The 27,130-nt window shown below is 37.9% G+C and overlaps 1 protein-coding gene across 4 annotated transcripts in view; it reads left to right on the forward strand.

Moving 5' to 3' along the window:
• RAPGEF4 (Rap guanine nucleotide exchange factor 4) overlaps window positions 1-27,130 on the forward strand; it is a 144,530-nt gene that overhangs the window by 80,723 nt on the left and 36,677 nt on the right. For 3 of the 4 annotated variants that reach the window (XM_048952744.1, XM_048952747.1, XM_048952746.1), the window contains 10 exons: window positions 7,699-7,752; window positions 8,015-8,121; window positions 9,979-10,100; window positions 11,553-11,736; window positions 17,773-17,857; window positions 20,820-20,880; window positions 21,615-21,691; window positions 22,725-22,871; window positions 23,624-23,739; window positions 27,017-27,105. In XM_048952744.1, coding sequence (XP_048808701.1) covers window positions 7,699-7,752; window positions 8,015-8,121; window positions 9,979-10,100; window positions 11,553-11,736; window positions 17,773-17,857; window positions 20,820-20,880; window positions 21,615-21,691; window positions 22,725-22,871; window positions 23,624-23,739; window positions 27,017-27,105 — 1,042 coding nt within the window. The remainder of the gene's footprint in view (window positions 1-7,698; window positions 7,753-8,014; window positions 8,122-9,978; window positions 10,101-11,552; window positions 11,737-17,772; window positions 17,858-20,819; window positions 20,881-21,614; window positions 21,692-22,724; window positions 22,872-23,623; window positions 23,740-27,016; window positions 27,106-27,130) is intronic. The other variant, XM_048952745.1, reaches the window with a different exon arrangement.

Below are 27,130 nucleotides of genomic sequence, written 5' to 3' on the forward strand. Positions count from 1 at the left end.
CTTTCTAAAGTAAATTTACTACACTAATAGTGTTTGAGATTGTAAAGGGACACATTTTCCTGTTTATGCTATTAATGCATTTAGATTGCTAAAGAAAAGCAATTTTGGAATGGGCTTTAGAATACAGCTTAATCTTTACATTGCGTTACATTTAGACAATGTAGATTTTTAAAGTTAATGTTACTCTGAATATTTTGAGAGTAGACCATTTACTGATAGTATGCAAAGCATTTTACTAAGAAATTACTAGCATTCCTTTCCCTAAAGAGGAAAAAGTGAGACACAGTGCAATGATGTGACTTGCTCAAGGTCATGCAGTCAATTAATTCTAAAAATGAATAAAACTGAGCTGTCTTAACTAATATTCTTGATAATTTATACTAGTCTGTTTAGTTTAGTTAGCTTGTACTTAGTTAAACCTCTGGGTGATTAGATTACAGTTGCTGTCGTTTTTGGAGCTCATATGATGTGAAACAAGTTTCTGTGGAGGTTCCATGGTTTTATAGACATCTTTGTGTCTCTGTTTTCCTCCATCTATACTTTGTTTGGCTTTCCACTTCTACTGCTTATAGATGTTTCTTAAGAAAGTATGATCATCTTTTGTGAGCATGGGTAACTTGAAGATGCTTCAATAATACTGATTTAGAGTGTTTAGAAACTAGCTACAGGTCAATTGAATTCTCACAGTGTTAGCTATACATAAGTGAAGGGAAGAAACAAGTGCTTTTTCTGTGTAATTTGTCCTTTGCTAATCACAAAGCATTGCTGAATCAATGACAGAGATGGCAGGAGGTTGGTCATTGTCGGGTTTGGATTTTTCTAGCTGTGAGACCTGAGGAAGCACTTTGTCCTTTGACTATGGATGCTGTTTTGTGGAGAGCAGGCAGTGGAGAGGGCAGATTGGTTCTCCAGCTAAGTGCCTTTGTGGAGAGATACTATAGTATCCAAAATGTTTCCAGTGTGGTAATAGTGCCTGTGTTTCTATTTGCACTTCTGTATTCCAGAGCAGGATGAGGTCTCCCTGGAGCTGCGACTGCAGTCTGGTGAGGCTGGGGCTCAGCGCTGGTGCTGTGTCTCACAGTCCTGCAGGGCTGAGGAGAATCTGTCAGAAATGCCCAGAGCTGGGCACATGTGCCTAGGCTTATCACTGATCAGCGTATCAGCAGGTTATACATAGGTCTGCTCCCAAGCTCCAGCAAAGGCTGACTCCAGGAATTCCTACAGTGTTAGTTATATATTCTGTAAGACTGAGATAAAAAATGCTTTTCAAACAACCTTTTTACAACTGGATCTTTCACCAGCTGTTTCCCTGATGTTTTTTAGCAAGCTGCTTTCTCCACATGGATTGTTTTACCAAAAACATATTAGCAGACATGATGCAGTCTGCACAGATGCACTATTTCTGCAGATAAGACAGATAAGACTTAAGTTGCTCTATCCAAGATCACTTTCCATCTGGAAATGTATTCTCATTGCTATGTTACTGTATGCTCAGTCGTATACCTGATACCTGATATACTCTTTACTCTCTGCTGGTGGTTTGTTTTGGGAAAACAGCCATATTTGGATTTCTTATCTATACTCTGGGTATGAAATAGCTCACATAGCTAATGTTATAAAACAGGCAACTTTTTGAAAAGGATTCTATGGAACTTGAGAAAGACTGAAAAGAATAAAAGGGGAAAGTGTTGCATAGGAGTGCTGTGAGGACTTCTGTTAGCTTTCAGCTCTATCATACTGACTGTCTGCACTTTCACCACTGTTGTGAGAATGGTTTTCGTATGTTTTATTTTTTCATTGGTAAACCAGGAAGGGCATTGTTAGCCTTTCAGGATGCTTGTAAGCAGATAGTTGAGCACCATTCTAAATTACAGGCACCAGACGACAGTTGGAACCAGTAAGAGCTAAAGATGCTCTACTTCCTGAAGTATGCCTAAAGAGAATCAGATGCTGTGGGCCTGACTTGAAACTCATTAAGTCAGTTACTTCCCAGTGATTTCAGTGGGTTTGGGTTGGACTCTAAATCACCAAGAGCATTAACTTCTAGTGGTGTAAAACAAGGAAACGTCTTAGTGATGCTGCTGTTGCTGTTGATGCTGCCACCTTTCAACTTGTGTGTCTTTTGTCCTTTGTTTTCTTTGGAACCTGTGCCAGCCAGCAGTAAAACAGATGTCATTTGCAGTTCTTTTCAATGCCCCAGTTGTAAATAAGGGATCAACGGTCCTGTGCAGGTTTATCTGATCACCCTAGTAACCTCACACACCTTATTTAACTCCAGTAAATACAGAAACTTGTTCTCTGCTTAAGGTGATCTATACTGAGGTCATGGGAAAGGAACATGATTCACTGACTTTTATTTTCTTTCTTTTTTGTTCTTTGCAATACACATTTCCTACCTTAACATTTGAGAGTAAAAAGATCCATGTTGCTTAAAAAGATGCTAATTCATATGTAAAGTCTCAGAAGAAACATCTCTTTACAGGTACTTAAAGGGAATGGAATAAGGTATTTTTATATAAGATGTCCTTAGATTTTTTTTCAGCAGATATGAACAACAAATACAGATGTCATGTTAGGTCTCTATTATTGTTATTCACTGTATTGTTTGTTTATGTGTGGTTTGCTCACTGATGTAGGAAGCACAGAAGTAAAGGTAACTCATGCCTTATAGATTGCAATCTAAAGCTCATTTCTCCAGAGGTTAAATGTGTGCATAATGTTAAACACTGGAATGGTGCTATTTAGATTTGGATGCATGAATATTTGAATCTTCAGAGGACTGCAAGCTAAGATTTTTACTTCCTCTGCTTCAACCCAATTTAAAGAGAGTTTCTATGATTGGCTTCATGAATGGTTTGCTTGAATGTGAATTCATAAACGTACAGAGATTGTCAGCATTAAACTGAAAACCATTTTGCTTTCTCTTTCTACTTCCCTCTTCTGACACCTGTAGTCCCCTGTTCTCTACCGTCCAGATCCATCTACATCTTCTTTAAAGTGGCAGCAGCAGGTCATAGTAAACTGTCTGAGGGCACAAATTGGAAAAGGGCATGAAGTAGCTAAAGCTTGTCACTACTGTGGCCAAGAGATGGCAGTAATTTGTTAAACTATTATAAAAGGTTTGCAAATTAGAGGTCTTCACCTGATAACTTTTCCTCTGATTCAGAAGTTCTGGAAAATGTGATCAGTAGACACATGCAGGTACTTTACTTGCATTAATTCTTCAAGAATCCAAGAATGTGTGAAGAAAGTAATTAAACACACTGTACTCTGCTGTTTTATGGGGAGAGCTCCCTCATTACTTCTTAGTGCTTTCTAATTATCCCTTAATGGAGGATCCAAAAATGTAAAGACTTGTAAAACTTGGACTTCAACCAAATTGTGATAATTATTATATGATTCCTTGCAAAATCCAGTTTTTCTGATGGGAAGTTTTTATAGGAGCATTGTATCTGCTATTAATGAATTGATATTATGCTTCTCTGTGTTTGCAGTATGACTTGCCTTTCTATTCCAAATCCAGTCCAAACCATATGGTTTCATTTATTGCGTTTCATCCTGTGGTTGGTGCAACCAAAGCTCAATGCAGTATCTTTGAGAAGCTGCAGCTTGGACAGGCAAGTGGTTCCTTGGTGGCTGCCTTCCTTTCTTGAGACCAGTGTAGTTGCTTGGAGGTTTTGTTATTGATCATCTCTTTTAGCATCACCTTCTGGCTGAAGTACTTTTAGACACATAGAGGTGTCCTTGAAAACTGCATAGTGCCACAGAATATAAAAGATTTTTAGGAAATCATCTAGTCCATCCATAAGCCACGTGCACAACTGTACCTGTCACTCCTGGCAGGCACCCTGTGCATTGTCTCAAGCCTCCAAAGATGGACGAGCCTTATCTCCCTGCCAGTGTGTGCCAGTATCGCTGTCTGTTCTGTTAGAAAATCTTCACTGATGTCTAATCTGAATTCTTTCTCACAGCAATTTATACTCTGTTTTCTGATCTCAACGCAATGGACTGCGTCTGTTCTTTTTTTCTTTTTAAAGGCCTTTTAAATCTGAAGAGTTTGTTTTTTAAAATCGCACTCTATGACTTGTCTTTTCTGTAGCTGAACAACTTTTTGTTTGTGTTGTGCTTTCTCATTATTCTTGTTGCTGTTCTGTAAATTCAGTTGGTTTAGTTGGTTTTGAAATTACGTATCCAGACAAGACACAGTGCTTTAGCTTAGGTCTTATCTAGATTGACTAAAGCAGAACTGCATTATATATCTAATCAGCCACTGCATCCTCATACTGTATTTGTCACTCTCAGAGTAGTATGGCACTGGTTAATCAGCTCTGTTTAATATCTGTTATCAACCTTGTTTTTCTTTGAAATTACTGCAAAGACACTTGTTCCCTACTCTCTTTCTATAGCAGGTTATGTCTACTTCAGAAAAGTGGTCAGTACTATCTGTGTTGCATAATAACATCATGTATTTTCAGGCCAGTATCAAAACTGTAAGAAATTTATAAGCTTGTTCTCCAGCGAGTGTGCAGTCCACTCCATCCTGAAGTTCCCTGCAAAATCAATCACTGTACATTCTGCTTCATCCCACGCTAGTAGTATCAGATATATGATATGTTTTTGAGAACACTTTCCAAAACAGACCTTTAGTATGACTGCCCGCTGGGAAGTACTTCACTGGGAATTGCTTTTAAAATGGAGTTTTCCAACTGGCTTTGCACCTATTTTGTAAGAATTTAATCTGCCTTTTGTAGAAGAGAAGATCGTATGAGCCGACATCAGAAGTTTTGCTAAAGTAATAGAGGTGAAAATCTACTGGTTCTTTCCAACCCATCAACATTGCTGGATGGAAATTAGATCAGTTTGACATGATTTGTTCTTGATTAATGTATATCATGTGTTACTCAGCTCCACGTTCTTTTCCATCTGTTTACAAATGGACTTTTTTTTTCTGGGAAGACAAGTTAGGCTGACATGTCTATATGCTTCAGTTCCCCTAGTTTTGCATCTTCTGCTGCTTAGTCTGCAAGAACTCTCAGAGATGAGTGCCAATAGTTCTGAGATGGCTGCAGCTGTCTTTGGTTCATCAAACTTTTCAGATTTTCTGCATGTAATTCTCCAAAGCCAGCCAATTTGAAATTACCTAATTGACATAAATTTTCTCATCCATTCTTTTCATTTTTTCAGGCTGACATTTTAGTCTCTAACTGCTACTGTGCTATTAGGGATTCTAGCCATCTCTCTGCTGCTTATCTGTTTAATGAAGACTGCCAAAAAAACCAACAAACTGCTTTTGGACTTTCTGAGTTATCTGAGTTTTCCTTCTGTTGAGCAAGCAGATCAATACTTTTCCTTTAGTTAGTGTACTTCTGCAACATGTTTTGTAACTCCTTAAGTTTTAGTTTACTTTAGTAAAATAGTTTTAGTTTAATTCCTTAAGTTTTAGTTTACACTTGCCATCCATTTAGTTTTCCCTTCCCATCCTCCCACCCCTCCCCCAGCTTCCTCTGCAGGCATTTCTTCTTCCCAACCCATTTTTTTCTATTTTGATGTTTTTATTTCCTTCAGAAAGATGTTGACACTGGATCATTTCATGAAATCACCTTCATCCAAGACACTTTGTGCTTTTTCAATTGGTCCTTCTGAATTAGTCAGAATCTAATGCAGGAGAGCAACATTCCTGCTGCAGATTCTCGTGTTCTGATTGAGCTTTTACCTTGATTTCTTTACTTTTTTTTTTTTTTCTTCCCATGTTGCACGCATTCAGCTTGAATCTTATTTCTTCAAAAGTTCTCTCATATTCTGTTTCGATTAGAATAGGAGGTTTATTGATAGTTCTTCATTAATCTTTGCTTTTTTTCAATGACTGGTTTGATGCATTTTTGTCGTAACTAAATGAAAACTCACTACAGAGTAAAAAAGTGCATTCATTTTCGCTAGTCTAGTGAAAGAATCTTTTATGTAGTCACTATTCTAGAAGAGTCCTGTATTTTTTATGTTACATATTTTATCTCTCCTCTGAAGTATGTTCGTATCTGGAAGCTAGATTTTAGTATATTATGCTTTGTTGATTAAAAAATGTCTATTTTAAGTATATAGAATTTAAAAATACTTTTTACAGTACTTCAGTGCCATTTTAACCAGCTTATTAAGCATGTATTTCCTTCAGTCTCATTGAAATTGAGCAGAATATCAAATCATTTTAAAATAAAATGGAAGCAAAAATTATTAATGCTCAGGGTGATGTCTCTGAATTTGTCATTCTTATCTACATATTTGAAACCTTTACTTGATGGTTTTGTTTGCATCAGAGGCAAATTACGAAAGATTCTTGCTTATTTTAGTATGTTTTAACCCTAAACACAGACTGACTAAAGAATGCTCTGCACAGGTTCAGAACAAATATCAATGTTCCACGCCCTTTCTGGTGGCAGAAATGTTTGTAACTTAACTGAATCTTTGAAAAAAGAGATTTAGATTTAGTATTAAAAAAACCAGAACCATAATTTTTCATCTACGGGCCTCTCCATGCCATGCTTCTTATCTTTATTGATTTCTGTGACATGCTTCCCCCATCTTCCCCTTCTCAGCTGACCTCTAGTCTCTTGCTGCACTCCTAGTTCTAGCACTATCTGATTTCCACAAGGCCTTTGTCACAGCATTAAAATCCTGTGTGAGTTAGCAAACAGACGCCCATCTGATGGACACCAGTTCCTGGCAGTTCAGCAGTGCTTAGCGTAGAGGTGCAAGGTGTCTTTGCCACAGTGCACAGTCCTGCCCTGGCAGGAGACTTCTGTCTTAGGTGCAGACTGATGTTGGTGAGCCCAGGGCACCAAATTCGGCCCTTGTATTGTGCCACACTGGAAACATATTTGGTCCTGTTAACTACTATTTGCAACATAGCTAAACTTTTTCTCAACAAGTCTGAGGTGGCTGCTGAAATTCAGTTTTGTTTTCCCTCCATTTCAAGAGTCATTTCAACCTCTGCTTTCCTTTTCCATCCATCCTGCAACATGCTTCCTCTCCCCCTCTGTTTCACCTTCTCATCTTGACCCTTCTAGAGGCATGGCCTTTCACTCCTCCTCTTGCAGATTTAAGTCACCTGCTCTGCTCTTACTTTTCTTTCCCTAGCTCCATTGTGAAAGTCACTACCCAGGCCTCTGTGAGTGGTCTGTGGGCTCTTGCACTTCAGAGGGCTCTGGTAAGCAGCTGTGAAAGTGTTGCTGACAATGTGTGACAGTTCAGGAAAGACATAGTGGGAGCAGAGCTTTTCCTTCATTCCTGTTCATTTGTTATGCTAGGAGAAGAGAGCTAAATAGAAATAGGTGCTATAGGAGGTAAGAGTTTCTGAGGTGGGGGGAGTGATGGTAGAGACAGTCATCTGCAGAGAAATGCTGTTATGCCCACAGGGGACTGAGAGTAGCAAGCAGAGGAGCTAACCCTGCCTTCACAGCCCCAGCTCTGGGACGGTGTTTGGCCACTGAAACATTCATTAGCACTTCGGAATGCTTAGAGTTTGTTTATTCATCTTTATTCATATCATGGGTTTTACAGCTTTTTTTAGTTCATTTTGTGGTCGTTTTTTGGTGGTTTTTTTTTTTTTTGTTTTTGTTTTGTTTTTTGTTTTTTTTTTTTTTAATGTCTTTATTTTACCTTACTGTTCAACCTTTAAAATATATTTAATTTAATTTTATTTTTCAGACACCTCTTATTGACTCTCACATTCCACATCGTCCCTCTAAAACCATTACACAGGTAATAGGACACAGATGTGCTGTAGAGACAGGCGGCTATATAAATGGAATCAGCTGACCTCATGCCTTTCTTAATGTGCTAATTATGAGAGACTTAATGTATATAAATATTGCATTGCTCTGCATAAGTAAGCATTTACACAAGAACTTTTAATTTAGGGGGAAGAGAATTTGTAGTTTGTCTTGCAGTAATCAGTACAGAGACTGTGGAAAGATTTAAATGTGTGTGTCTTGGTCCCTTTTTTTCCTCCATGATCACCAAGGTTCCTTCAGAAAAGATCCTCAGAGCTGGAAAGATTTTGCGGAATACCATCCTGTCCCGAGCCCCTCACATGATAAGAGATCGTAAATATCATCTGAAGACTTACAGGTGTGTGAGCTGATTGCATAGAGGTCTCTGAATTTTTATGCCTGCCATCCTCTGATTTGTGATTTAAGCTTTAGCACACTCTAAGGTCTCAAAAGGTCTGAAATTATCCTGTGATACTATTTGAACTTGTATGTTATGAGTCTTCAGTGAGCCTGGTAAATCCTTTCTGAAGTGATTTGACTGGAAATTGAGTCCACAATTCTGAACAGATCATTCACTTAAAAAAGCTCTTCCAAAGTTAATAGCATAGTTAGCTGGGATATTCTGTGCAAAATGTAGATTCTGTTTTCTTTGTGTGTTGGTGAGATGTAATAGGAAAGCTCAATTAGATTGTTACCGTACTGATTGCTCCAACGAGGTTGCTCATTGTGGAACCTGAAAGTTCACCTTGTGAGAATCGCTCCTTATGTAGATTTTCTGCCCTATTCAGTCGCCTTTTTCAGTGTATCGTCAGGCTCTCTTATCTTCCTGCTGGTGGCAGCACTGTCTTGTTGAAGTGGGATAACAATGGCACTTTCAGAACAGCAACCTGACTTTAGGGATTCAGTTTATATCTACAGTTGCCTTAGAAAAATGTTCAGTTCATTTTAGCATCTAATAATGCATAAATACCTTATGCATTATTTGGTGAATATTGAAATAAAAATTGGTTTAAAACCTCTGTGTATGGCCTTTTCTAAATAGTAAATCAATATGTTGCTGATTCACTTTTAAAATAAGTGCATTGATTTTCCATATTAGTGTCCAAAATATATTTAATATTGTATAAGGTATTTGGAGCTTGTGTGGTGATCTGTCATGACATGGCATTGGCTCATTGTTTTAGGACAACAAAAGAGCAAGTGTGATATATGAAGACTTATGTTGATCCAAACAACTGCAGCATTTTATCTTGTACAGAACTGGGGAAAACTCCTACACTGTTATCCTTGTTTTTTTTTTAAATATGGAATTTCAAAGGTTAGGTTGAATCCAGGTGAGGAAAAGTTTTTTCATCAAAATGGGATGTTAATTGCAAGAGCGGTATTTAAGCTACATTGCAATAGTTTCAGTAACATCTACTTCGTTGGTCTCAGAAAGTGAAGCATGAACTGCAGAACCAGGCTGTTCTACATGTCATCAGTTATAGATTTGTGCAGTTTTGATCACTTTACTTTGCTTCTGTTCCGCTCTGTTAGGGTGTGTTAAGACAGGGAATTTTACATAGTGACAACAGGCCCCCCCCCCCTTTTTTTTCTTGTTCCTTGTGTAACTTCCCCAACTCCACTTTGGCACTCTGCAGAACAACTTGAGGCCTGCTGCTGTTCACCTCCAGGTCAGTAAGGAGCTGCAAAGTGACTAGAATTTGGAGTGAGAGAGTCTCAGAAACACTGTAGACATACAAACAAGTGCCCTTAAGTACAGTGTAACCAGAGCTTGGTTACAAATTGAGGAAAATCCGCATAATACTCACTCTCCCTATAATAGGCAGAGCTATTATGTTAAATGTTTTCATGCAGAATGCTGAAAAATTGGAGGCTTTCGCTATCCCATTGTATGCACGGCAGATTTCCTCTGAAATATGGGTTGAAGGTTGTTGCACCAATGCTATGCTTTTGACCAGCTGTTAGAGGCTCACTCTGATTATCTGGATGTTGCATTTCCCTAAACATTTGCTGGTCTTTGGAGCAGATTCTCTCAAAACTTAAGTGCCTTCACTCGTATTTCAGACATATAGGCAGAGACAGTGTCATTGTCTTCTACAGTGAGATATGACTAAAGCAGAGTTTGAGGTATCACTACTATTGGTAGATACTGTTTGTGATCTCTCTCTTGATTAGCACCCTTTTCATTCCTTTCTGTTCATTTGTCCTTCAGGCAATGCTGCGTGGGAACAGAACTTGTTGACTGGATGATGCAGCAAAGTACTTGTGTCCATTCAAGAAGTCAGGCTGTTGGCATGTGGCAAGTATTGCTGGAAGAAGGCGTTCTTAACCATGGTAAGTTAAAGAAATTCAGAGCCTTGACTAAAATTTTGTGAATGTGTCCAATCAGTGTTTCTGTGGATTATTTTCATGAAAAATAAAAGGATCATGAGCCCAAATGAAAAACTACAAATAAACCTCTTCAGAAGTTTGATTTGCATATACAATATACAGATGATAACAATTGAATCTTGCTACCAACATATCTTTATAATTTATGAAAATATTGAAAAGTCAGTGAAATTGCAACATAAGAGTAGCAATTCCAATTAGACTTCTTATTACACTGATTTGTGATTATGTTCCAAAAGCTGGATATCACCTGAACCAAAACCAAGATGTATATTGCCGTTCATAAAACTGATCTTCACTTCCAAATGCTGCAAATTTTTAACTTGACTGTCAGTATTTTGGTTTGCTCCTATCTATAATTTTGGGATGATTTTCAGTGGTTTTTGAATGGTTCCCAAATTCAGCACTCCAAATATCCCAGTGCAGAGATCTGGAATTTATGCTAGCTTTCTGATTGTATTTTACATTGCCTCGTGGGTTCCACTTGGCAGGATTTACTAGGTAGCAGAATGTTATAGCCCTCCAAAGTTCAGCTTTCTAGAGCAGCATTCATATCTGAAGCTGTGTTTGTACAATTTTATGAAGTTCAGAACAGCAGCATATTACAGTATGCTTCTAGTCATTGTCTGTTGTGCTTCCCACATCTCAGGGAGAACTTCACATTCTGAGAAGAGAGATTGTTTCCACCATTTCCTTTCATAAAAGGCTGTAGCTTACGTTCCTGCCTAATACTGTCTTGAATTTGTAGGGTCAAGCTGCTGCAACTGCATCACACTATCCAGCTCAACACACCATTATGACTTGCTTGGAAGACCAAGAGTTTGTCTTTTGCTGTGTCACAGACTCTCTTTAGCAGTCTTCCAAGAGAAGACTTACTCTTACACTCTCCACTAAGATACAGGTCAATGATCTTCACTCTGATATTACATATTGATGATACGTATTACTGGAACATGATTTTAGCTGCTTCTTGGTTTGTTACTTTTCAGCCCTGTCTGAAACAGTTAAGATGTCCATGCTAGAGTACAACCCTTATAAATTCTTGATGCAACTATTCTCCAAGTATGAATTGTTTGCTTAAATGAAATGGTTTGAAACAATGAGAACTGAAAAAGATCTAGTAAGAAAAATGTGTGCACGTACATACATATACACCCACAGTGTGCATATATAGAAATACTATGGAAAGTATTTGTTGTACACAGTTTAGAAATGTGCCATCCAAATTATATAATTCAGACATATGAGAAATAAATGTTGCTCTTGAAGTTTCTAGGAGTTTTCTTTCCCTTCTTCACAAATATATCTGCAGCACATGCAGTGCTATGCAGATTTCTCTACAAAGTTAATTTTAGAGAGTAGAGTGAAGTGTCTGAAATGTTTTGTTGTTTTCAGTGGACCAGGAGCACTACTTTCAGGACAAATACTTATTTTATCGGTTTTTGGATGATGAGCGTGAAGATGCCCCTTTGCCAACAGAAGAAGAGAAAAAGGAGTGTGATGAGGAGCTACAGGACACTATGCTGCTTCTGTCTCAGATTGGGCCGGATGCTCATATGAGGATGATTCTCAGAAAACCGTAAGCAGATTTGTAAATTAACACTGAACATAGACCTTTCTTGTTACAATGGGAGATGGGAAGGCTACATATATTACCAGGCATCCTTTAGCTAGTTATTTCATTTTAGTTCAGGTTTACTCAGCCTCTTAAGTTTGTTAGTCAGTGCCAAGAAATTTCCAGTCCTTATTCATAAATTAGAACGGGTATTAGCATAGTCATCAAAGGCTATGAAAAATGCAGCACGTAAGTTTTTATTTCATTTCTGAGTATCCCTAAAAGTAAGGTGCAAGTTCCATTAACACTTTCAGTGCTGGTATGCCATTTGGTTAACTACACCACTTTCAGTTGTTACCAGTGCTTGGATGGAAAGTTTGTCAGCACAGTAAGTGCCTTTCAGTTAGTCGTCAGAGGGAGCCCTTAATTAATTTCACGTTTGGTAAAAGTTTATTGAATTGAAAAAGTCTGGACTTTGCCTGTTGTACTTCACTAGCAAGGTGTAAATATGGTTCTGTGGGTTTATTTTCATTGCTTGTTTTTTTTTTTTTTAAAATATATAAATGTTTTCTATACCTAGGCCACAGAAGATGTCTGTCTGACCCTTTCATAGCTATCAGATTAAGTCTTCTCACTCACTGGTTGGCTAACTAACCATCCTTTCAGCAGTACATTCTGCTCACACTGAACACTCTGCAAAGCCCCTTCTTTACAGGCAGCTTTACAGTCTTCAAAGCAACCAATATAATATCTGTTCGACCTTCCATTGAAAGCAGTCTCCTTATTATGCAGGTAGTGTTTAGGGGCCACTGAAGACATACTTTACTGCTAATTAAGTGCACTGAGAATAATGATTTACTTAAGGTCATCCTCACAAATGATTTACTTGTAAGGGTCACATCAAGAAAGGTAAGTATATAAAGCTGGATCCTACTCCTTTTGAGGCCAGTGGCAAAGTTTGACTTTGTTCTGGGACTGGCTTGGGCCATGGCTACTGTGTAGGAGAAATCTTATGCTAAAAATGTCTTGAATCCATCTAGCACAACTGCTTGTTCTTGTTCTGTTTCTATCTATATCCTTTCCCTGCTCTATTCTTGTCCCGATGCTGTCTATTTAGATCATAATCTTATTTGCACGGTGAGTCAACATACTTAGGAATACAGGTCAGGTGGCACCCTGACAAAGGCACTGAATTTCAGGAAGTTCAACCAGATATTTGTGCTCATAAAAGTGGGTAACCCTACTGTTCCAGAATAGTTTCTCTTTCCTACATTCGGTAGAAGTCTAGTCCAGGACAATCCCTATCACACAAAACACATAGACAAACCAGTCTGGTGTGTATGTAAACTATTATAGTGTCAGAGAAGTGAAGTATTTTCTCCTAACAAAAGTATCCTGTGCACTCTCCACTGAGGAGTGAAAGAGGGCTGTGAGCAGATGCTGGTCATCAGGAGACTATGAGCAGCATCCTGCATGCTGTGACCTCATTTCTGCACCGTCTCCTTTGCCTCAGGCAGAGTGCTGGTTGGATCTTAGAGAATTGCCCCCTTAGGTCACTGTGCTTTCAGCTGCCTACTACATTCTCTTTCCATCATGACTTTCTGATCAGCCAGTGTAAGTTTACACTGGCAAGATCAGTGTTGATTATCATCCACACTCCTTGCAGAGTTGAAAGGTTGATATGATGCTGTGAAAAGTATCGCTCTCCCCCCTGTGTTGTTACTTGCACAGCATCACCTGAAAGAATATTCATAGGAGATTTTTCATGCAATATACTGAGGGGAATTGCGTTTTCCCAAGACTGACAGTCATCTGACATTTTTCCCTTTCTCTGTCCCTGTAAGTGCTTATTTTTGCTGCCCTTTGCTCACAGGAGCAAGTTTGTACTGTCAGGCACCATATTAACTACTCTTCTGGTATTCAGTTTACATACGTTATGACCCTGTTAGTTGAGAATCCAGTCTGTGCTGAGGTGCATCAAAGCTGCTGAAATCCCTGTGAATCCTCAAAGTCCTGCTAGTTTTGACTAGACACCATTAGAGCTGCCAAAAGTTCAAGGGATGGTCAGGTCTTCAGAGATTGTAGCTGCAGGTGACCTGAACAGGACCACAATTTTTAAACTGGCACAGCTGCCTTTTGTAGCAGTTACCATTTCCGGAGAGGTTGCAGAACTTCGATAATTACCATGAAGGAAATAAGACAATATTCTTTGATGGGAAGATTACTTTGAGAATTTGATTGTATAATGAAGCTGTTGCTTTGAAAGGTACTTTCTATTGTTCAAAATCTGAAAATCTCTAGAAAAAAGTGTCACTTGTTTTGACAGCCGACTTAAAAAATTCTCTGTTTATTACATTAACTGCAGCATTTTAACTGTCAAAGAATGTGAAAGAATGTTCTATAGTTTAAAAAACAGAATAGAGCTCAGGAAATTTTTTTTTGCAGGCTCTTGTTGCTATTGAGGGATTTTTTTTTTCCCATTTTTTGAAACACATACACTGTGAATGTGAAAACAGCTTTTTGTGAAGCAGCAAACACAGCTCTGTTCCCTTGAGCAAGGTGCAGACCTCGCGCAAGTCGCTGTAGAATTAACACAGCTCTTCCTCACAAGCTTTTCAATCCTCCAGTGTGAAAATACAAGCTGAAAATGTATTCTAAGTTGATTTTTAATAACATTCAGGTATAGCTAACCACATGGTTACTCCTAATTAAATAGCATACTATCGTACAAAGCTGAACATGGCAATAACAGAAGTCTTTAAGGAGGGTGTGATGTTCATTAGAAAATGATATTTAACTAAGATGGATTATATGTTGTGTTTTAATACAGTCTACAGTAAATTAACAGTGTGGTGGAACAGTAATTCTCTGTCATATGTTCTTGGTGATTTCACTCAGCAAATTTTATCCTAAGTACAAAGATTTTGATTCCACATTTGATTTGCAAATTTTAGTGTCACTTGCAGAGTAAAACTGAACAAGATGCTAGGGAGATCTGAACTTAGTAATGAATGGCATGAACACATACATAGTAACAACTTAATTACTGTTAGTAATACGTAGTTTTTTGAAGATGCTCTTAAAAATAAACAAGATCCATTCTTTTGTCTTGAAGAATTTTTATTTAGGCATCATTTTACACAGCTGTCAGTAATAACCATACTGAATTTCTCCATAACAACTATGTTATGTTCCATAGTCCTTGATGGGGTTTTCTGACAATGACATTGAATAAACCAAATGTTATTTGTGGTGCAGGTAAAACAATCTTTCCACATATCAGTTCAGTGATATTTGCAGGTATTATTTGTGACAAGTATTTGTATCCAAGGTATTTATGGAGTTAATCAAAGGGTACTGATTCAAGTACAAAGATTATGTAATTAGCTTTCATGCTAGAGTAAACGAACGTTCGTTCACTTCCACGTTCAGATGCAGCTGGTGGGCAAAACTACTCTTGTCTCCTATACAGACTTCGTAGTACTTGCAGGCAAACTTGTACTCTGAAAAGATATGCTTATTTGACATACAATATTATGGGGCCTCTGATCTTTTCTATTGTTCTTATAATCTGAGAATTTTCTGGTTAACAGCGTAATGAGAAATAATCAATGATATTTTTTGTGTGTGCATAGTTTATCAATGGCAAAGTGCTATGTTGTTGTCAACATCCTAGTCACAGAGAAGCTCAATGTCTCTGACCTTGATAAATTCTCCAAACACTGAACTGTTTTTATTGATCACTTAATACCACCTGAGTTCTCCTGTCCATTAATGTGTAGCCTTGTTCTCTATCTATGCCGTTTATTATCCTGTCTGTAACCAGCTATTGCTGTTGAAATATGTCCCCTGCTGAAACTAGGCCTTTACACAGCAGGATCTTACAAATCAACATCAGTGGGTCACCACACAGGTTTTACAGAAGCAGTGATGCCTAATATCTCTCCATGTGACATCTGCAGAAGCAGATGTAAAGAGTGGGTATATCCAGTATGGATTGTCAGTCTTCCCAATGCGCTAACACAGGGCACAAGTGGACATACTGAAAGAAGAGCGTACTCTTTTGTCTTGACAGAGATCTGATGTAGTTAGACATCATCCATTCATATGCTAATCTCATGCAGGAATTTGTAAATTCAACGCACTATCTTTTCCATTTTTCAAGACATGCTGGTTTTGCAAGGATGCAATAAAATTCATGTTGTTACTTCCTGTGGAGAGAACTTTTTATTAAAATCTTTATCTACAGTTTCTTACATTTCCAAGGAAAGGTGAATGGTGCTAACTTATTTTTCTTTATTTTATACTTAATTAAGCTGTTACTGCCCCACATAAATCACTAGGAGTGGCAGCCTCCTAATTTCAAGCCAGATTTAGAAATAGAAAAGAATGAGTCACTAGAGGGCACAGCAGTACCGGATCAGATTCTATTTCTTCCTAACCATATTCTGTTCTGTATGAAGAAAGAATTTGATTCAAAGCATTTTGTTACAAATTGATCTTTCATCTGGCAATAATAAGTGTGTGTCATTGGTAAATGAAGAATAGATAAAAAATACATTTGCTTGGCAGAGAAGAGGTCAGTTGTCCTTGTATTTTCTATGACTTGTCAGTATTTCTTTCTTCCAAAAGAAGTCGCTGTCTAGCTTGTTTTGTAGAAAAATGAAATACAGCTGCAAAGTGGCATGACTGCTGGATGCTCTCTCTATTTCTCACATGATCTAGACAGACTGTTGAACCAAGTGGATTTTACACAGAAAAACTGTGGACTGCTATATCCGGGATGATTCTCCTGATCCTTTAGGTGTTGAACTCTCCTGTAATATTCTGTGAGAAAGATTCTGTGTTTCAGATCCTTTAGTACTGTCCAGAAATTCGTCTGTCCTACTAATTCATTGCAGTCCTCAGAGCATTTGTTCTTTTTTTTAGGAATCAGTAAATCTGCTAGTGTATGTCTCTGCAGAAATGCAGCTACTTAAACCACACCGAGAGCCTCATTCCTTGTTATCCTATGGGAAGAATATTCCTTTGTTGATGCATGCGTTTTATTCATGGCAGCATATTGTGTTTCTCAGTGAAAGAAGGTAGAAAAACTGAGTGGTCCTTACTTACCTATGTGGCTGAACAACAGCACTCAGCATTAACTCTGGAGCAGGTCATTTGATGTCCACTGGGATGCACTGCTTACTCCTGGAATTTGTGCAGCAGAAATTCAGATGCTCCTTTACAAAGTACTACAATTGTCCATTTGCTACACCTAATTAATGCCTCGTGAAAAATAGTACAGGTCTCATCCAGGGCTTTGGAGTCCTTTTGAAAGGAACAGGTCTTTATATATAATTTCTGATTTATCTGACCATTTTACATACAGAACGCTTGATTTCTTCAAGAAAGCTGCCAAATCAGGTCTCTGTAAGGTGGTTGCCATGGTGAATGAAGTAAAGGTGCTTAGGGGCTGTATTGTTTTCTGTAGCCACATGGTGCACACCATGTTTGTGACTGAAATGGATGTCATGTCCTGGTGAGCAGTAGGCAGCAGTCAGGGTCATTGGCAGTGCTCTAGTACTCAGCGACAGTGAGCTTCAACAGCCCTGCTGCTGCAGGAAAGGAACGTGTGCTTCAGTGACTTGGTACAACTGGCAAAGCTGCTGCTCTTTAGACGTAATAAAAGAATGATAGGTTGTATAACAGAAGCTGGGCAGAGCAAAGTGCTGGAGGTGGCTCTGGACTCAGAATGGCCTATGGCTTGGGCAGTAATATTAAAACTCAATGTATTATTTTTTTTTTAGCAAAAAATCTGCCTTTTATGAAGATGTAAAAATGTCTAAATGAGTTCCTGTTCTTGTCTTGGCTTGATGTGATACTTATTCTTTTTCTCTGCTTCTGCAAAATGCATGGTTTAATTGAGTCATATCCAGCATACAATTATGTTTTACCTAAAAACGTAACCGACATATTCAATAGACTATACAGTAGCGTTATGGGTTATTTTGTACTTCTCTGAAGATTTTATTTTGGGGGTTTATTGCATTTTGATGTTCTTTTATCTTCTGTCTATAGGCCTGGTCAGAGAAGTATAGATGATTTAGAAATTATATACGAAGAACTTCTTCACATTAAAGCCTTATCTCATCTTTCTACCACAGTAAGTGATTTTAAACACATAGCTTATTTCCAATAGGAAGTTTGAATTCATGCATTCAAATAGGAGCTTCTACCACCCTTCCCATTTGTATTTTTTCCATGCAATGATGGTATTCCCACCTGTGAGTACCACAGATCTAGATTGTGTTTGGTTATTAGCTAAAATGATCTTTGTATGTTTCTGTGCAGCCTAGAGCTCCCTCACCTGTCGCAGGTGCCTCTGTCTGGGTCCAAATGTGAGTTTAAATTGAGATGTGTGGTATCTGACTTCACACCTGGGGTTGTGATGCTACTGAATTTCAGCAGAACAGATGTTTGATTTTTGAATTTTAAGAAGTCTTGTCTTGAACTGGTTAGGAGAAGGAATTACATGGTACAGAATGGTATTCTGTGAAGTGCTGGCTGTTGGAGTCTGGTCCTAGATTGAAGGAAAACTCATCACATGCATTCCCTCTGAGCGGGCAAGAAGAGTACAGAGAAGCAAGAATGAATTATGTGCAGAAAATACCTGGAGGAGAGAATGCAACTGTTGAAAGTCTCACCAGCAGTCATTCACTGTGTCAGCAACTGAAACAAGCTAAACAACGCTTGGTAGCAGCAAGCTTTTAGTGATTTCAGAAAAAGAAAGCCAGTCAAAAGGTAGACTTATTTTCAATAACAGCTTCTTTGGAAGCTCTCGATTTCTGCTAACTTGGACTGATGGAGATAATTATGGAACTGCATTATAGATAGTACTCTGTGCAAAAATGTAACATATGGGCAATGTTTTTCAAACAGAATATACACCCAGAATTGGTAACTGAGGTAAGAGGGAACAGCCAGCCAAAATCCTTATGTGTCTTTGGAATATGGAAGAACAGGTAATTAAAGATTTCAGTAAGAAGCTGTCCTAGACAGGATACAGGGAGTGGAGAACACTATTGATGCTACAGATATAACCAAGACAAAAAAAAAAAAAAAAAATCAACAACAACAAAAAAACAACATATATTCCCACATCAGAAGAAACTCAGATTTGAGGTTAGAATTCAAAGCAAGAAATATGGCAAATGATACGGACTTCAAGAAATACTTGGCGTTTTGAGGAAATGCAAAAAATGTGGTTCTTGTATGTTTCTATTAAGAATTTGGAAACGGTGGCTTATTTTTTTGTCTCATGAAGTAAAGCAGAGGACGGAAATCACTTCTTGCTTGGAGAAATTCTTTAGAGGATCAATAGGCAACATTGCTCCCATGAACAGGAAGATTAATGATCAATCAGCTTGAAAGCAAACTATAAATGCTTATTCGTTTTAAGCAAGGCATAATTCCGAAAATAATAACATTTCTAGGTAAGCTACGGGTAGCAGAAGTAAAATGGATAAAACTCAAGTTGCGTGGTAGTGAACTAATCCCTGCTGGAGAAGTCTGTGAACGTGTATAAATGAAAAACAATTATGTAACATAGTGTTAAAAACAAATCAAATCCTTGGCTTCATCAAGAGGACTCATTCACTGCAGAGGCAAGTGACTGAAACAACTGAGATGACATCTGGGGATATATATGGGATGTGAAAGCTCTCCACAATGTGCAGAACAGTGCTAATGGTGGCATATTCCTGACCTTATTAAAGCTTCTTTGCCTTTGGGCACAGGATATAGGAGAGTTGTTGGCTTAATTGTTATAGAAATAACAGGCCTGCAGGTGTGTTCATTTGTCAGTGCTCTAATAAGGAACATCCAAACTCTCTCTATCCCTCTTCTTACACATAGTGCAAACAAGGAGTGCTCTGCGCAGTCTATCAGGAAGGAGCTCGGGGAGAGATAGCTGGTGTGGAATGTTTCTGCTGGGCACCCAAGCAAGGGTTTGGTGCATGCTGTTAGGATATCAGACCCTGAATTTGTCTACTCATTTTAAGAGATACAGCCACCATCTAGTTATCTGCATTGTGTCCAGAATTTGAGGGTTTCTGCCCAAAATTTACCTAATGGCCTAAAGATTATCCATCTTGAAATACAACTGTTCTCAGATTAAACATATGGGAGAATGGTGTGAAAACACTGCTACTTAAATAGATGTTAGAGCCAGCTTTTGATTTGTATTTGGCAGTTTGAAGTTACCTAGTAGTCTCTCTGAAGCAGCTTATCACTAGCTGATATTCTCTGAAAATAAGAATCCCTCTGCCTGGTAATTGGCCTCAAAGTCAGTGGAGACTTGTGGTTTTGTGGGGAGAGAGATTAAGCATACAGAAACACTCAGGATAATGTGAGCTTTGCAGTGCTGCTGTTACTTTGTGAAAATAATGCCAATGGTGTTTTTACAGCGAGAAAAAGCAGTTTCAAACAGCAGCTTTCTGACTAGAAATAACTTCTCTGTTAATCAGAGTCAATCACACCAGAGTAATAAAAACCCAAAGAAGAACAGGTAGATGTCAAGTGCAGTGTCACGTTCTGCAGTTCTTGGAGGAGGTGGTGAACTAGGCATTTTGTCTGTTTGGGCCAGAGAGGGATCTCAGCACGTCCCAGATGGCTGTGCCTCACAGCTTGACACAGCAGAAGTGGCCAATTTAAATCTGTAGGGGGAAGATATTGATTTCTCAGGGAAGAACAGGTGTACCACAGAGCCCCATGGAGTAACTGGCAATTGCTAGCAATCTTCTTTAATAGATTAGCTATTAGTGATTACGTTTTTCCATCATGTTAATTGTTAATATGGTTTCGTTTGTATTTATATGAAGAAAGATGTGGATAACTGTCTAAAGGGAGCCCTTTCCTGAGTCATTTGCAGGGGGTAAACACAGAGCTTGTGAAATGAAGCCAATCAGTTGGGAACAGGAGCCTGAGAGAAGCAGGCAACCGCCTGACTGCATGACTGTATAAGTGCTGAATGGCGCAGAGGAAGGAGGAAGAGTGGTTGGGTTTTACTGTATAAAACGTGGAAGGATAAAATACATCTGAAAGCTATAATTTCTCTCTATTTCAAGGTAAAGCGAGAATTAGCAGGTGTCCTCATTTTTGAGTCGCATCCCAAAGCTGGAACAGTCTGTAAGTAAAAAGAGTCCTGTCAGATCTTCTTTCTTATCTGTGGCACAAACGTTTGTGTTCTTAATGTTTAAATGACAAGAGAATAAACTTACATGCACTCCTCAAACTTGACTGGCAGTCGATGTTCAAAACCTGTATTAGGTGCTAATTTAGTCTGCTACCCGTTGCAGGGGTTGTAGCAAAATTAAGTCTATAGTCATGGTTGGATGTATACAACAACTGTGATTTGGATGAGTTTGTATCTGGAATTTTGGTTTGGTCCAATCTTTATTTAAAATGTAATTTAATATTTTCTTTGTATCAAGAAGCCATCTTACTGCCCAAAATAAAGGACATAAAGTGCATGCTATTTATACTAAAAGGTTTTACCAAATGAATGTCAAATTCACAGCTGCTAGACAATTGGATTAGAGCACTGTGCTTCTGGTGGGATCCGAGTCTGTGTGTTGACTAGAAATTGATAGTCTGATATATTATGGTAGAGGAGTTGTTGCAATTGTCATACAAAATAAAAGTAATTTTCATGTCAGCGCAATAAAATAATTACTATATGGGTGTGGTTTTTTTCCATAAAATCTGAAGGCAGTGGCTTGTTAAATCACAAGATGACCTTTTTCAAGGCAATCATGAATATGTCTGTAATAGTTACCTTGAATTTTATTGAATGCAGAATCTGGCCCATTTGTGTTTTGAATAACTATATTCTCATCATAAAACTTTTCTCTCTTTTGTAGTATTTAATCAGGGAGAAGAAGGTACATCTTGGTACATTATCCTAAAGGGATCAGTAAACGTAGTCATTTATGGCAAGGTACATCTTTCAGAATTCTTTTTTATGTAATTCTTATTATTGAAATTGTAAGAATAAACTATGAAGGAATGCACTTTAATTTAGAGTAGAATTAATTATCTGAGGAAACAAATCAAGTGTAGTTTTGTTAAGAAATGATCCACTGGTTTCTTTGACTGTGCTTCTAGTTGATTGGTGTATGATTTTGGTATATATTACACACGTTCTGAGTATAATTCAACACAGTGACATCAGTATCTTTAGAACAGTGTCATTTGCTGGAATTTGGGGAATTAGCAGGTTTGCATCTCATGGCGGTTTTTGTCCTGTAATTTTTACCACCATCTTCTCTTACATTTCTACCACTGACTTATCACAGATGTCAAGTATGTCTGATGAGCTGCTCTGTGGCTAGAGGTTATCAAGCTGAACGTGACCCTGCCAAATTTATGTCACTTCTTCATTTTGATAAAGTTTCAGTCTTAAAAGTATCTCTACTGAATTTCCTGTTTATGACAGTTTTGTCAAGGACTTTGGTATGCAGCAATCCCTTGAGTCTTTAAAAATCCCTGTTTCTCTACTAATTTCTCATTATGTGAATGAGAGTCCGCACCAAGCATTTCACCAAAATCTTGCACAAGAACTAGTGAATTTCACAGAGGGAGAGCCAGATCATCCACTACTGTAAATTCAAGTAAATGGCTTTGCACTATCTGGAGATACGATGTTATGTACTGCAGATTTGATTTTCTTTTTCAGCGCCTCCTTGAACAAAGCAAAGAACATCTTTCTGTCTTGAGAAGGGCTAGAAGAGTCCTTCATGCTGAATGTAATTTCAGAGAACAAGCCAATTCTTTTCTATTCTTGTCTTTCTTTAGTAATAGTAATAACCAGTTATCAAGTATTGTTTCCTAGTCATTATTTTGGCTGTTGATTTCCTGCCAAATACATTTGTTTTGGTATTTGATTGTGAAGTCCGGTGTTTGTATAAGGTTTTTCAATAGAATCCACAATAATGATGGGTTTCTGCATATAAATGTTTTGCTCTGTGCAGGGTGTGGTATGTACTCTACATGAAGGAGATGATTTTGGCAAGCTAGCACTTGTGAATGATGCTCCCAGAGCAGCATCTATCGTTCTACGTGAAGACAACTGCCACTTCTTGAGAGTAGACAAAGAGGACTTCAACAGAATCCTTAGGGTGGGTGTGGGAAGGTCTGCTCTGGCAGCATGATGTCAGAACTTGTAAATCTTTCTCGATTTTATCTTATTTGCATGGATATATTCATATCAACAACCATGTTTGGAGTGTTCTCTAATTACAGAGCAGAGATGAGACAATCTAGAAGATCAAGCGAAGAATAATAATTTTTCCTGCTTTTTGGTTCCTACCTCAGCCATGAAAACAGAAGCAATTGGACTCTATCTCTCACATGCCTGTAAATGTAGCATTTGCTTAGTGCTCAGTTTGTCTTTGATTCCAAAGTTATCTCCCATCCAAATAGTGAATAAAACAAAATCTTATCTCCCAGACAGATCAGTGGCATGTGCCTTAAACTCTATAGGTTCAAGGCAGAATCAAGTGGTAAATGTACTAACTTACAGGTAGATGTGCAGATGTTTTTACCATAGGACTCTAAAAAGATATTCTCAGATTAATTTTACAGTTATTAAAGTCAGAGCAAATATATTCCAAAATTGAGCTGTAATTCTGTAACTCAAACCTGCAACCAAATACAAGCTGTTTTATGATCATTCGTAGTATAGAAAGTAAAATACACTGTCATCCTGTATTGGAATTAGAGCATGCCTAGTAATTCAGCAATTAAATCAGCCCAGACAGTACCGTGCTAGAAAAATGATACATTATTGTGTTTGAGTTGTGCACTTTTTCAGAGTAACTAATCAGCCAAATTGGTGCAGTTTCTTTCTTAATATTAACTTGTCTTTCAGGATGTGGAAGCAAATACTGTGAGGCTCAAAGAACATGACCAGGATGTCTTGGTGTTGGAGAAGATCCCAGCAGGAAACAGAGTTTCTAATCAAGGAAGTTCACAGCCTCAACACAAGTATGTTACCATTCACTATTTTAGATGATGATTCACTTTTTCTTCTGTATTATTAACCAAACAATAGCATATCTTCTCTATCTATGGAAGGGTGCAGAATATATACAATTTTCTTTTATTTTTTTAATCATAAGCCCATCACTTGTCCCACAGTGCATAATACATCCATTTCTAGCCGTACACCAATTCTATGACTTTACACAATAATTCTGTAAGGATCTCACTGTAAATACTTATCTCATATAATAGCTTCTAAATAGACTACACATGGAGAATGCTGAAACCCCATTAAGCAGAGCTACTGTGTAAAAGACATGAGGAAATACATTGTTTTATTGTTAAGTGCAGATATTTTCATTCTGGATTTTAAATTCTGGACTATAAGAAGTGTTTTATACATACTATTTATAAACAAATGATGATTTCATGCAATGAAAATCGCACAGCTTATCTTACAGAACAGGTTTGCACTGTAATAAAAATACTCCTTATAGTTTCTTTACTTTCTTTCTGAAAGGGGAAAAGTACATTTGTGTTTGGATGCTACTCTGATAAGAATGGACTGAGGCTATTATAATTCCAAATGTTGGTTAAACCCCCAAAGGCTTTGTAATTGCCTTATTTACAAGTGGATGGACAATTTCCTGTCACATAATCATTTTCTTTAGAAAAGAAATTTGAATCCTTTACTTTTTTCCTCAAAAAAAAAACCAAAACAAAACAAAGCAAAAAACAACAACAACAACAACAACAAAATTAATTTACTGGGGGGATGTTTTGTGTTTCTGGGTACAGATTTTATCTGATCTGGGATTTCACATAAGTATTTTATCTGCAAAATTGAATATAAAGTTATGTAAAGACTTTTGAACAGTTAAATAAACTTTTCTTTATATTTCACACATTTCATGTATTTCAGAAACTACCATTTCATCCTTCACTTGATCTACTAGAAAAAAGATCAAAGAAATTATATACTCTTAGGGCTAATTTTTCCTCAAGTTTCTAGGGAAACTTGACTGCAGTCAATGGATTTGTTTCTACAGCGGATGTGCACAGGAACTTGATCATAAACTTAAATCCATTTTCTTTGACCAAATACATGTTTTGAATACTTTCAAAAGTAACAATTTTATTTAAATGTATTTTAAATGGAACTTTCTTTGCAAACTTTTTGCACCAGCATTACTTCTATTACTTAACATTTTCTTGTTCAGCATTTGATAAAAATAGCTGGAGACATTAATGGTGCCAGGTTATTTTACAACTTACATTTCAGGACTATTCGCAGGTAAGTAAGAAGAATTCATTTCTGTAGATATTTTACGCAGGTGGCCAGCATTTGGGTCCCATCAATTTGCTAGTGAGGGAACTTTAGCTGATAACTATGACAGTGAACACAAGCAACATGAGAGAGGAAGTTACTTTGAAAGCTCACTGGCTGCTTTTCAGCAGTCATATTACTTTGTTAGGTCTGCATAGGCAACATCTTTTTGTTTAAAATCTTTCAAAGTGAGTTAACTGACTTGAAGATGATTTTTCCTTTTTTTCTTAATAGGTAGAGTAAATGGCTACTTTTATGCTTGAGAGTCCAAATCAAAGTTACTGCTGTGTTCAGATTTCTAGAATGTGTTACTGGAGTTAGTTTGTTGAGTGCTCAGTACTTTGGAAAATCACTGGGCCTCAAAGAGAAGCTTCTTAAAGGCTTGCTGTTTTGCCTTCAAGCAGATAGTTCACATCTCTGATGCTGTCTCTAAAGATGAACTGCCCTTTGGGCTTTGTTCACTAAACTGGTACATAGCATTTGAACTGGAGAAATGTTCTACAATCCAGAATTGTTCCCCAGCACATCCAGTCAAACAAGAAACTCATTTTCTCCATCTTCATCTTGGTGAAAACTTTGTGAGCAAATCCTCTGAGCTGTAGTTTGGATTCTATTGCCTCCTCTCCTGAGGAGATGTAGCTCCCAGAGCCATGGTTTCATACAGTGACAATTTTGCTTCAAAGCTCTGAAGTTCTCACTCCCAAGATCTAACTTCTCTCTTTATGGGTGATCACACTCATGCAGGATAAATCCAGCAGCCCTGCAAGTCACTTCACTGTTCATTTTCACTTTCATATTCAGAGTACAGCAACCTGTGATTTCTCTGCTTCACTCACTTAGATACTTGGTTAGTATCTCTGTGAGAATGTGCACTGGCTTAACAAGTGTTTGTGTTCTTGGGACATCAATACAGTTTTTCCAAAGGGGTTGGCAGGTAAAAGAACTGTGACGGTCAGCGCTCAAAGTGAGGAGGAGCTCCCAGGAGCTCAGCTCCACCACTTATTTCTCAGCAGGAGCAAGTATCTTCACTTCTCAGGGTTTTTTCTTTCTTTCTTTCTTTCATTTTTTTTTTTTTTAAAGTTTCATACTTCATCATTTGGATTCAAAAAAAAAAAAAAAAAAAAAAGAAAAAGAAAAGAAAAGAAAAAAAAGAAATGCAAAGATTGGAAGAGTGGAGGGAAAGATTAAAAAAAAAAAAATCTGATCTGCAAGGAGAGTCAAAAGAAAGATGGCAGGACAAGTGTGGTATTATCCTGTGACGTTCTGATCTGCTGGTTCTTAAAATGTTGCCTGTATTTCTGCATTGGACAGGGTAACCCAACTACTGCACTGGTCTAATCACCTCCTTCATTTTAGTCCTGGAAATGGTACAATAATCAGTTTATCCTCTTCCAAAAGCTTACTTTCCTCAGCTATCTAAGGTGTTACACAAATCTGAAGGTTCAGCATGGTATTTATCTGCTCCCATCTTCTCATACCAGACCCTATCAATGATACTGGAGAAAATTGTTTGCTTGCTCTGACAGTGATACAAACCAGTTCTCATTTCATGCCCATAGTAAGTCTGTTAAGACCCTCTAATGACTACGAATTGCTGTCATTACTGAGATATTCATTCTCTGTGGAGAAGCATTTCTGATTGCACTTCCCTGGGTTTGCACCAGTGCAGTTCTGTTGATTGCAGCATGACTGTGGTGATGTTATAGGAGAGTACTTGTACAGGAAGGGGGCTGTCTGTCATCTCACGCTCCCTGGGTAGGGTAGAGAGCGTTACTGTATGCATTACACAGAGGGCAACAAAGACTGTGTGTGGTCTCATCCTAAGACACTCAGAAATTCTGGTCAGAGCAGGTTTTTGCACTTAGCACCCTTTATTTTCTCGCTTAGCGTGCGAATGTTTCTTGATTTCTTGTTCTGTCTATGAGACACTAACTGCTCCTTTCCCTCTCTCAGATATATTGTGATGTCAGGAACTCCTGAGAAAATTTTAGAGCACTTTCTAGAAACTATGCGCCTTGAAGCAACTTTAAATGAAGCAACAGGTGCGTGACAAAAACTGTATTGTTG

The sequence above is a fragment of the Lagopus muta genome, chromosome 8 (genome assembly GCF_023343835.1).
Source record: "Lagopus muta isolate bLagMut1 chromosome 8, bLagMut1 primary, whole genome shotgun sequence".
Taxonomy (NCBI): domain Eukaryota; kingdom Metazoa; phylum Chordata; class Aves; order Galliformes; family Phasianidae; genus Lagopus; species Lagopus muta.